The sequence below is a fragment of the Pollicipes pollicipes genome, unplaced genomic scaffold (genome assembly GCF_011947565.3).
Source record: "Pollicipes pollicipes isolate AB1234 unplaced genomic scaffold, Ppol_2.1 Scaffold_4881;HRSCAF=5763_pilon_pilon_pilon, whole genome shotgun sequence".
In the NCBI taxonomy this organism is placed as follows: domain Eukaryota; kingdom Metazoa; phylum Arthropoda; class Thecostraca; order Pollicipedomorpha; family Pollicipedidae; genus Pollicipes; species Pollicipes pollicipes.
This window is the reverse complement of record NW_023596576.1, coordinates 3,670,431-3,682,600: the sequence shown is the minus strand read 5'-3', so window position 1 is coordinate 3,682,600 and position 12,170 is coordinate 3,670,431. Positions and strand designations below refer to the sequence as shown.

Genomic DNA, 12,170 nt, shown 5'->3' with positions numbered 1-12,170 from the left:
AGAGGGAGGGAGAGAAAGAGAGAGTGAGATAGAAAGAGAAGAGAGGAGAGAGAGAGAGAAGAGAGAGAGAGAGAGAGAGAGAGAGAGAGAGAGAGAGAGAGAGAGAAGAGAGAGAGAGAGAGAGAGAGAGAGAGAGAGAGAGAGAGAGAGAGGAGGAGAGAGAGAGAGAGAGAGAGAGAATGATGCAAAAAAGACAAGTTAGACTTTTGAAGAAAACCTATAGACTATTTGTTTGAAATGGTACGACAATTTGTTATCGCAAAGTAATTTTGCAATGTGTGAAAATATGGTTTTATTAGCCCTTTGATTGATAGTGTCTAAACGGCCTTGCGATGCAGTGCTAACGTGCGCTTCTCCGCTGTGTTACAGTTTCGGAGAAAGAGATAAGACAGTGGTAAGTACCTGAAACTTAACTGGAAGTTCCTAAAGGTAAGCAGGGACTGGCGCTGTCTGTAATCTGCTACTGTTTGGTACATGACACTACTGGCTACGCTTGCTCTACCAGGGCTGCAAATAGGCCGCCCATAAAGAGATGAAGCGATCCTGGTGGTTTAAATCGTCTTTTAACGTTTTCTATCAACAGACTTCAAGTGGCCCAAACCATTTATCCTAAAAAGTCACCCTCAAAATAATCGCTATCAAATAGAGCGATAACTGGTCGTCAACACATCCAACCTTCATCTTGTTAATTCTAGCAGTCATTTGACAATGTTAGCTTAGTTTGCACACCAATGCTAAACGTCACTATTGTCAGGTCTCCACTCTAGCTTGAATTCTGTTATCTGAGAAGCCGTCGGGGTTTTTAAGAACACTATTTGCACTAGAACACTATTCGTTCCCACTCATTTTCGAGAGCCGGTAGTTAATGTGAAATAAATTGCGCACGTTACGACAAAAATGTATATCCTTCAGCCAATGCCATCAAACGCCCAAGTCGACAATAACTGAAAAAATATGATGACAGGAACGGATTCATAAAGTAGCAAACGGTCCTGGCATGGCTTCGTCTGATGGGCTTGGTGAAATTGATGCACATGCTCACCAGATGTTTATGACTTTTGTGTATTTATAAGGGGGTTTATGTCTCTATAGCAAATGAAACTCTTCAACTTTGCAAAAATAAAATATTATGAAGACCTTCGGCACATATGTCGCGTCCAAAGATGTGTCCTAATGCAGCAAACATAGTTCAGTCACTTACAGCAGCATTTGTGATTCGCTCTTGTGAGGAGCTGGGGCCTCGCCTTTACGATAACTTATCTGCACTATTTTTCTCGCTAACGTATTCATTGTGGACATGTTTGGATTCCGAATACGTGAGCTGGTTCAAAAGACTACGATGAATGCTATCTAGACACTTCCGAGATGATCCGTCAAATTCATTATGGGATCCCACACAGATATGCAATGGAGATTTCCGTGATTAAATGCCGGTCGTTCGCTCCTGTTTTATGAACGAGACACTTCCGAGATCATTCCCCCAGGGACAGAAACAAGTTACGAAATTTTTCAGCGCTGGGAAAGTAACAAGTCCCGAACAAAGGCAAATGATGCAAGCAACTCAGTTTTGTTTTGGTCGTTTCTTTCAAAAGTTAAAGCTCGCTTGCCGGTTATACCAACCTGTTGTCGGCCCCCGTACTGCTGTGCAGTGTATGGGAAGGACTCTGAGACGAGACTATTGGCCGTCTATGAAGGTGCCTGTCTGCATGTCAAGGGTATCACTAGCGTCGCATAGAACGTAGAATACTGAATCATGGTCAGCAACAGCGATGTTGCTGGTCACGAATTGCAAGGCAACCTTGCTGGATGCATAAAATTGCTTGCTTTTAAAAAAGCAATGTTTCTTTGCATGACAAATTCAGGGGTTGTGATAACTCAGCATAAGCGGGAAGTTATCCGCGAAGTTGCCAAAATTCCCCGCAAAGTGCTTTGCCCTCCACCGGTTGGGCTCCTCCGCGACCTTATTCGCGGTGACCTTTTTCTTGGTGACACTATCACTTGCGACCCTCTCCCCGGTGATCCTATTCCTGGTGACACTTTCACTTGCGACCCTCTCCCCGGTGACCCTATTCCTGGTGGCACTATCCCTTGTGACCCTCTCCCCGGTGACCCTATTCCTGGTGACACTATCACTTGCGACCCTCTCCCCGGTGACCCTATTCCTGGTGGCACTATCCCTTGTGACCCTCTCCCCGGCGACCCTATTCTGGTGGCACTATCCCTTGTGACCCTCTCCCCGGCGACCCTATTCTGGTGACACTATGCCTGGTGACCCTCTCCCCAGTGACCGTATTCCTAGTGATACTATCCCTTGTGACCCTCACTCTGGTGATCCTAATCCTGGTGACACTATGCCTTGTGACCCTCTCCCCAGTGACCCTATTCCTGGTGATAATATCCCCTGTGACCCTCTCTCCGATGATCCTAATCCTGGTAACACTTTTCCTTGTGATCCTCTCCCGGTGACCCTATTCTTAATGACACTATCCCTTTGACCCTCTCCCTGGTGACACCATCCCTTATAATCCAATCCCCGGCGACCCTATCCCTGGGCACCCTATTTCGGACCATTGGGGCAGACTCCTCCCTCCCTTTCCGGGTGAAAATATTTACTGTTAAGCGCACGCCAAACACAACCCAACCAGGTTACACCAAGTTGCACCTAACGGCGGCCATATGGTCCGCTGGCCGAAATGTGGCGTGCATGCTAGCACATGAGACGGGGCGATGATTCAAACAATTGTCCCATCGCCGTTCTTCCGTGTTTATAACTTCATGCATTGCCTATTCATAGCATCGTAGTGCTGGTGTAGGTTTGAGCCTATGCCCATTCGCACCCTATTTCGCAAAGTTTAAACACGTCTTGGTCACTGCGTGCATCAACTATTTGTCCATATTTTGGTGAAAGTGCAGAGCTTTGCATCTAGGTATCCATAACTATTCTTTACAGGACTTCATGGACGACATATGATGCACTTTACACCGTTTTCCAACTGCACCCTTTCGAGCCCAGGAGCCATTTCTGCCATGCTACTTGTGCCATGTTGTAATAAACAAGTTGTTGTTGTTGCCACTGGTGCATTCAACGAAAGTACCATGCACCGCCAATAAACATGAGGATGATCCCGGACAATCGGTATCTGAGCACGATCACCAAATCTCCTTTGAGGAAGACCGGACCCTGGGACCTCTCCCACAATGCCATGTGGCTTCAATGCAGACACAACATGCAAATGACGCTTAGGAAAAGGCAGAATGTTTCAACAACCTGCCGCCAATTTTCGCGGAGAAGCGCACGCAACACCAGAAGGGAGGACTATGGTTAAATTATTAGTAACTCTAGGCTACCTTATTTGCGTGCCAGGCTATGAAACAGCCACAGTCGGAAGATTATTTCGTATGAGACGCAATCGAGATGAGACCGAAGTTTGACCCGGGCTTAAGGGCCTTCTCTTCACCTGTCATGCGATGACCGAAATGTATTATCTGCATAGAAGTATGTATCAACATTAATCGAGTGGCAATTGCTTTTGCATATAAAAAAATATTACCTTTCTTCTCCATCTTGCGCTGCTGTATTGTCTTTTCAAACCCATAAATTTCTGTGCAATTTCACAAACTATTCAGCAGGTTATATCTACGTGATGCAGCCTTAATGAAACGGATATACATGAAGTTATTTTTAGTAGGCCACAGCCCCTATCTCTGTCCAGTTGACCGATGTGGCCAGTTTCTGCTCCGCGCGGACCCGCTCAATCCGACGGCGCCCTGGCGGCGCGCTGTCGCTCCGCAGCTCAGTCCGCTGGCGCGTGTCCAGCCAGCACCGCCACAGTGCCGCATTTTGGCAATTTGGTGCTGGTCCAGGCAGCCCGCTAGATAAATGGTGAGGGCTCCAGTGAGACGGCACCACACCAGTCGGCAGTGACCATTTAGATTGCGTGCTTTAGCGACCCGTCTCTCTTGGCGTTGTGCGGCCTCGCGGGAAATGGATCCGAGGACCATGATGACGTCAGCTTGTTGTTATTGCTTCACGGCAAACCGCCTTGTCAAAGTCTTCAGCTACAAACGTTCCACGCTCCTGTAGATTGGCGGTTTTGCGCAAAGAGATAACAACAAAAAGAAAGGCTATTTAACGAGTGGCATGGGCGGTGACACTATGTGCGCAGCAGTGAATGCGTAAGCTCATAGCCATGAATAAAGCTGTTCACTTACCAACCGATCATTCTCTTACTGGCCTATCAATTACTGAATGTCCCGCTGGCGTCAGGTCTTCAACCGAGACAATGGAAACAACGCGCAAAGAGCACAGGCGTGAAACTACTAATGCGTGTAACAGCGCGTATTCGTTCCCTAGTTGAGATTATAATGTAACAGCCAAATGATAGCATGTTGAGACTTATTCAGCAATGCATGTTTTCACATGGTTCAAGAAATCTCACCTATATAATAAACCGTTACAAAGCAGCTCAATGTGCAATAGCTGAAAAAGAACTGATCCACATATCCCGCAAAGAACACACGTTGTTTTGTGTGTGTGTGGGGGGGGGGGGAAGGAGGACAGCAAGATGACTCACGCTCAAGCTGATGCACTTTAATCTTTCAGGCACAAGGGTTTCCTGAAGGACTGTCCGGATGGTCTGCTCACTGAACAGGTGAGAAATGAAGCCTGGCGGTTATTTGACCTGAATCATACGACCAGGGCAGTGCAGTGCCTTTCCAGTTGGTGGAGACGCGGTAATGCCTTTGCTATTGTCACAAACTCGAGTGCTTGGGTTGCTGTAATATTCACCACTGTTCTTGTATATCCATTTTTGCAATTGTGGCTATCTTGTTGGGCGAATCATTGATGTCACATACCCCGGACGTGGACACCATATTTCCCTTTTAATTCGAACGCGGGTGGGTGTAGGTGTTGTGCACTGCCCGAATCGCAACACGTCTGCCCTCGTCCCGATCCACCCACAATTGTCATGGTCCAATTGCATGACGTCTGCTCTCGTCCCGACACTATCTAACTCACATATGTCCAGGTCCAATGCATGACGTCTGCTCTTCGTCCCGATCTATTAACATATTGTCATGGTCCAATCGCGTTGCGAAGGGCGAGCTTTTGGGGGTGTGGCCCCAGCTGGAGGTGGCGGGTCTTCTAGGGCCAAAGTCTGTAGTACTTCTTGGTAGTTTAGTACTCCTGCAAGAGTTTTAAACATATAACAAACATTCAGAGCATCAGAACGGCAGCCAAAGCCTTCAATGGTCCCCCAAAAATAGCTAGGGTTCTAGGCAGCTGAGACCCCCTTGGCTGGAGCCCCCTACTAAAAAACAAATTGCTCCCCTCCTGGGGGAGATTATGGTTACATCACTGCCAGTGGCAAATATTATTGCAAAACGTGATGAAACATTTCCATTTATGGCATGCGACTGCAAAACATCTAGCAACTCATCAAAAACGTATCTGCTTTTAAAATCGATGTTTTACATGCGTCCGTGAACTCGCCATCATCTTCTGTCAAACAGAACTAGTACATATAGACACATACATACATATAGAAATATACATGGGCATACATATATATATATATATATATATATATATATATATATATATAGAACAAATAGTTTTCGGTGCCATTGTGATCACACTAGACTCTGCTGTTGATGTGTATTAAAGGAAGGACAAGTGATGAAGCGGTCGTGTTCGGGCGCCGTCGATGTCCTCATCACCCTGACTGCTGTCGAAGAACATAGGCTTCGCATTACGGATGCTATGGTTGTTTGGACTGTCGTTCCCGTCTTGTGTGCTAGTATGTAGAGTGGAAAGGTGCACGTACTGTGCATGCTGACAGATCAGAGGAGGAAAATAGTCTGAACAACTATTCCATGCAAAGCATAACTACATAATGTTTGTAATGAAATACACCTGTTTCTAAACTGGGCCCGTCAACCGGGCCCACTATGTTTGCATGCGATTTTACCAGCAATGCTGCATTGGCTAAAGTTGTGGTTTCACAGCCGCTGATTACAGCTCCATGCAGTTCCTAACAGCAAGAAGCCACATTTCTTGTAGCATCGGTGGGAACCGCACGTTACTCCGTTCCTCCGTTAAGTAACGAACCACTGTGTTGAGTAACGTAGTGGCGGATCGAATAACAGTCTTTGAATTTGGCCAGTTCTTCTGTTATTTTGTTACCTTGCGACTTTTGGTTTAAGGTGCAGATGTAGAGGAATATTAACAGCGACAAAGAAAAGCATACTGTTTCTTGTGTATGTGATGCGCGTCCCATCTCTAGACGTAATGACGCGTGACTAATGACGACGCAAATGTTGCGTTGACTTTGCTAAAGGTACAACAGGAGATTTATCAGGCCTTGTGCATGCCATGCGCAAAGGAAACCGACCGTGGCAATTGGACGTTTCGAAAGTGTATAAATCATTTTTGGCCTGAAAAGTCCCAAATTGTGTTCAGGAAACGTCTGGTAGTCTCATGTTTATAGGCATTTGCTGATATTATCTTTTCACGGCGTAATTAACACCTTAAACATTGCACGAGCACTAGCAACGTACTTGTGAGGAGTGAGCGCAGTGAATGGTGTTTTATATGCGACATGAACACAGGTAATAGCGCAGTACTGTTGGGCAGAGTGAGAGTTTGATTGTACATTATACACATGCAGAAGGTCCGTCTCTTCACCACCGTTTCGAACTGGCGTTTTATTAGCACACGACTGACCTAGGAAACGTGTGAAGCAGTTTGCGTTACATTTTCTGTAGAAAAACAAAGTAACATCTAGCGTTACTACCTTTCTGAAGTACCTAAGTTACGAGCAATAGGAGCAATCAAACTGCTTGGTTGAGTAATAATGCCCACCTTTGTTTAAAAGTCGTGCTAGGCATTCGCATTTCTAGGCATCTGTCCGCAAACTACTTGATTAGGAGTAATATTTTCCCAGCTTGCCCAGAAGCCATTAATGTGCCTTGTGTTTTGTTTTGTTAGGGGAAGAAGCAACATAACCACTGAGCTATTGAGTCCCGATGTCCTGGCATTGGGCCTCGCTTCAGCAATGTCTAAGCGGTGACTGGGGGAAACCATGGAAACCTAGAAACGCTGTAGCATGTGGCAAAACAGTACGTACTCAAACTATGGTGGACTTATCTACTATGAGATTGCCTCGAGTGACTCAACTGAGGAGTAGCATTACTTCGGGTGGTTGTTGCGTATTTGATTGCTTTTATTCATTTTATTGGGCCGCAAGGGAATCGTGCCGTCTCTGTGCCCACCTAACAACAGTCTCCGCTTACGGTGGAGGTTACAAAGCCACTGCCGTGTCCGCTTCCATTTCTGTTCCGAGAATAAGGGGCGTTAGCATGACCACGGGCTCGATATTTGCTCGCTGTAAAGGTAGCGGAGTCAGTCCTCTGAGCAGTCCCATCGATCAATACCCCTCAATAGTTCGCCGAATCGTCTACTGACAACTCAAGTCATTGGGCCAGCCTGAATTAGCCGTCGATTATCTAGCCCTCTGCGGAAGGGGCGCCGCCTAAGTGCCGGTAAATAATGGCCAGATGGCATTAGGGATTGGACGTCGAGGCTCACAACTGGCTGCTGGAGGCTAATAACGACCAATCAACTGCTGGAAAGCACCAGTAACACTAAAACTGGATTTTTAGAATTGTCGCTTTTAAGACGTGGGAAGTGGATTGGTCGTACAGAAAGCAGAAATGAATTTGCAGCTTCCGGTTTGATTCATACAGGGATTGGCGACGACCCTCTGCGCTATCCTGTGCCCCATGACGAATAATCATTTAAGGGCCTGAGTTTATGCCGCCGTCATATCTTGTATCTGAGATCATGGGTACAGAAATAAGCAATTCGGTAATGATTCTACAAGAGTGAAATACTCAAGTTTGATGTTCGCTAGAGGACTTGCTCCAAGTGTCCTCCTTTCCATCCAGCACACGTGATGGCACACCGTTCGGCCTCTCGGCCATGGGAGCCGATGTGTAAAACGGCATGCTGCGCATGGAAGTTCTGATTGCTCGCTTAATTTGAATCAGCGTCTGCGGGATTTTCACGAACGCCAGCAATATGCAGTGTCCTATAGGCTCAAATCTAGTGGGCGAGATCGGGCAAATGCGCCGGCAAGGGCAGAACTGCACAGGCGAGTTCGGGCATATAAGACGGGGTTTTTTCATCTGCCCCATGTCGAATAAAAGTGTCATGCCCGAACAATTTGCATAAGGCAAGCCTCATGAAAATAAGATAAGCGAGGTTATGTGATTTTTGGGATGTCTTCATTTCAGCTGTGGCAGCTGTTTGAGACTCTCGGTATTTGTTGTGGCAGCTGTTTGAGACTCTCGGTATTTGTTGTGGCAGCTGTTTGAGACTCTCGGTAATTGTTGTGGCAGCTATTTGAGACTCTCGGTATACGTACATAGAAGCATTACGGGAACTGCACCAGCGGGTGGTGGACTTATTAATTGTTTCCTAAGTTGTAGCTAGCCACGGATAGCACAACCGAAGCCAGCCCCATGTTTAAGACCGTAAGTAGTCCACATGCTTTGTCGACTGCAAATGGAATGTGATTTTGGTCTTCTGCTGGGCCAGCTATTTGCCGCACATGTATAAGCATGCCTTAGTATGTCTCGACCAGACTTTTTTTCAACAAAAATAATTTACACCTATAACGACCAAATAAAGTCTGTCTTCTTCCTTAATATCGATGTGATTACGTTCCACCGTATCAAACCATCGTTAAGGATATTGCTAGAGAACACTCGAAAAAATATCCTCGCGCCATCAAAACGGTGTTCACAGCAAAGGCGACATCCTGCTAAGGAACACAATGAGAGTGCGTGGCGTTCGCTTTCCGTGCAAATCGCTGGTGTTGTCACCAATGTGTCGTGTAATGAAAACGAGGCACGACATGCAACACAGTCAACAAAACTGTATGCCCTATGACATTGAGGCTTGGCTGGCGCCCCCAGCAACAGTCACGTGCGGTAACAACGTAGTCTGGCGTCACACATGCAGCTGGTGAACTAACTCTGCGGCCGAGGGAGGCTTGACACCCGCCCGACAGGCGGCGTTTCTGAGACACCAGGACAGTGATAAGAGGCGGCGCCAGGACCTATGAATAATCGACTAGGATGGCATAGGTTATGATGCATTCACTGAGTCACTCGCCGATTTAGTCCGAAACCCTTAAATTGGGTGCATTTCTGGGATCAGCGCCCGCACTAATCAGTGTTGGCTTGCGTGAGCCATAACCGGGGCCTCCGATCGTGGAATAGCGGCAAACTATGGAGGTAAAAGCTCTACCCACCGCCAAGCTCGGTACGGTCTGTCCTGCTCTCTGAAGTTACCTGACCTCTAGCGTGGCCGCCGTCCACCCGCCGCAAGCCATGCCAGTCAGGGGTAAACAGCGATCGTCTAGAGTAACTCGGCGCCACGCCACCACGGGTGGGGCGAATCGGAAGGTCGGCGCTCATGGGGTAGTGGACACGAATTGGATACCACTGGATACGAACTACTAGTGAAGACCGCATGCAAGACATGGCATTTTTCATGTATATGTATTTAGATGTCAGTGACGTCTTCAGGGTGGTCTGAAATCACTGACCTACGATAACCTTGCTTAAACTTTGGTCTGCGCTATTTTATTTTTGTTCCGATCCTGATCAGAATGCTATTTTCAGCCTATGCATTTCGTAGGAGTGCTGTTCCTTGTTTGTAAATGTTGCAACGCATTTTTGCTTCATTTGAAAATATTTTTGACAGCAATGATGACCACCTGAGGTCAACAATGTTCAGCTTGAACTTAAAAGATCAAAATGCGCATCGCTAAATACCTTAAATGCCAAACTTTGCGCTGGTCTTGCTTCGCGGCACTAGCTCTGTTTGGGACCAAGTGGCAAGGGGAGATCAATACTTAGTGAAAATACCTTCCACCTGGCAAAGGTTAGCGCTAAAACGAACAACGTTCCTATGCTGTCCCACAGTGCTTAACTGGTTTGAGTATCAACGTGCTTAGTACCAAGTATTCACTTTTCATAAAGTTGCCAGAATTCGATGTTTTATTATCAGGGTAAATATCTCTTGCACCTGAACACTCAGGCCGGTGCCGTAAGCGGCATTATGCCTAAGAACAGCTAGTCCAGGTCACGGTTACTCCTTATGAATCAACACTGACATGAACAGTGTTCCCTTGTCGTCCCGAAATAGCTGTCTGGGTTCGGTTTTATCCGCAGCGTACATGTCTTAATAATCTTACCAAATTCGCTCCCACAATATATGGAGAAACTAAATCTAGCTGGTTATTGCGACGGCCAGTTGCAAAATTTTGCTTTACCTCTAGCGTGGCCGCATCAAGAACAAGAACATCAGGCATGCATGCCGTACCTTACCGACATGATACTGGATTGCTCGCGGCCCTCGATTCATACAGCACCACCAGCAGCGCCATTCCCATTCCATTCCCATGCATCGATTCAATGCCCGGTGTGAACCTAGCCCTGCTCTCATTCTGGTGCTGTCCTGTCCGTAGATTGCTGTCGCACGTTCAATGAGGTAGCGGTTTCGGATTTGGCGTTTTAGTACGATCCGCAGCAAAATAAACATGAAGTCAACATAAATACGACACTGCAGAAGACGAATGGCGTTGTAACTGGCCTAACTAATTCTAACCACAAAGATGGGTTCACCTGAAGAAAGTTTGTACCGAAGAGCGAAGAGCCATGGATGTGTAACTTCCCACATGGCGCTGCAGTGTTTTCTTGCGGTCTTGAAACTGTAGTCCTCTCGTGGCGACATCATACAATTAATTGTTTGCTTCTGTACGTATGATGTTTCTCCAATGACGAGACAGGTTTGGGAAGCAGTGTGTATTTGTATGCATAACCTGCTTTTTTCTCCGCCAGGGCTTTATCAACATCTACAAGCAGTTTTTCCCGCAGGGCGATCCGACACGGTTTGCCACCCTGGTGTTCCGGGTATTTGACGAAAACAAGGTGAGACTCCGCGATAATTCATGTACCAGACGCTGAACAAACTACGTGGGAACGAAAAGGGCGTCTATAATTCGACGGAGTAATCAAAGGAATTACGGGTGTGTGATTAAGCTTACATCGTAATCCACAGACATGGTGTTTAATAACGAGTGAAATTGACAGGCGCCGGGTAAATGTATGGGGCCTCCCCCAAGAATACTATTTCATGTCTCCGTCGCTCAGGAGGTTCCCATTGCTCGAGAATCGGTGCCAGTGGTTGCAGTGTGCAGTGTAATGGCCGAGTATGCACTCCTCTCTTGCATTCATGATAGCATGTCTACCAGCAATCGGTTGATCCGGATATCATCATACCTGAGGAAGGCCTGTCCCGTTTCTGCATGCACGGTGGACTTCTGAATGTATATATATATATATATATATATATATATATATATATATATATACATATATATATATATATACATATATATATAGTCTGTCTGCCTGAGCATATATACATATGTGTGTTTTTTTGTATATGTCACACATATGTCATGTATACATATGTGTGTGTTATAGGGGCCAACGACGTGTTAAAACGACGTGCGTGCCGTCCAGTATGTCATGTTACTAAAACATCAGTGATACTGACTTCACTTCCAGTTCATTTGGTATATGTCAAGCGTACCTCCATTGTGTATACAAGTTGGATGGTCTGTAAGTGGTTGTCTTGTGACGAAAAGGTATCAGTGAGGTAATTTTCGCACTTACGTGGAATGTGTCTTGTGCCAATGGATCGACGGTCGACCTTTCGACGCCGCGTGAGCAGAGTTCCGCAAGATCCACCTCGGTTGAAGTATCTGGTGCCTAAGTCAGCCTTTTAGTCCTGACACCTTGCTCGTCCTATTTCAAGCAAGTACGTGGGCCGTCCGGCACGTGGTAGGAAGCTGGCCCCTATTATGAGCATCGGGACCTGCCCTACCTGACATGATCTCAGCTGCCTAGCCTGATCTGAGCTGCCCAACCTGACCTCATCCACCTGACATGACCACAGATGCCTAACCTGACCTGACCCACCTGACCCGACCTTACCCACCCAACCTGATCTCAGTTCCTTAACCAGACCTCACCCGCCTAACCTGACCTCACCCCATAACATAACCTCAGCTGCCCAACCTGACCTGACC

The 12,170-nt window shown here is 46.7% G+C and overlaps 1 protein-coding gene across 1 annotated transcript in view; it reads left to right on the top strand.

Moving 5' to 3' along the window:
- Positions 1-11,004, top strand: part of LOC119101670 (frequenin-1) — a gene marked incomplete at its 3' end in the record, with an annotated part of 34,742 nt that extends 23,738 nt beyond the window's left edge. Inside the window, 3 exon segments of the mRNA XM_037225083.1 lie at positions 370-394; positions 4,604-4,652; positions 10,915-11,004. Of these exon segments, the coding sequence (XP_037080978.1) occupies positions 370-394; positions 4,604-4,652; positions 10,915-11,004 (164 nt within the window).
- Between the last annotated feature and the right edge of the window lie 1,166 nt (positions 11,005-12,170).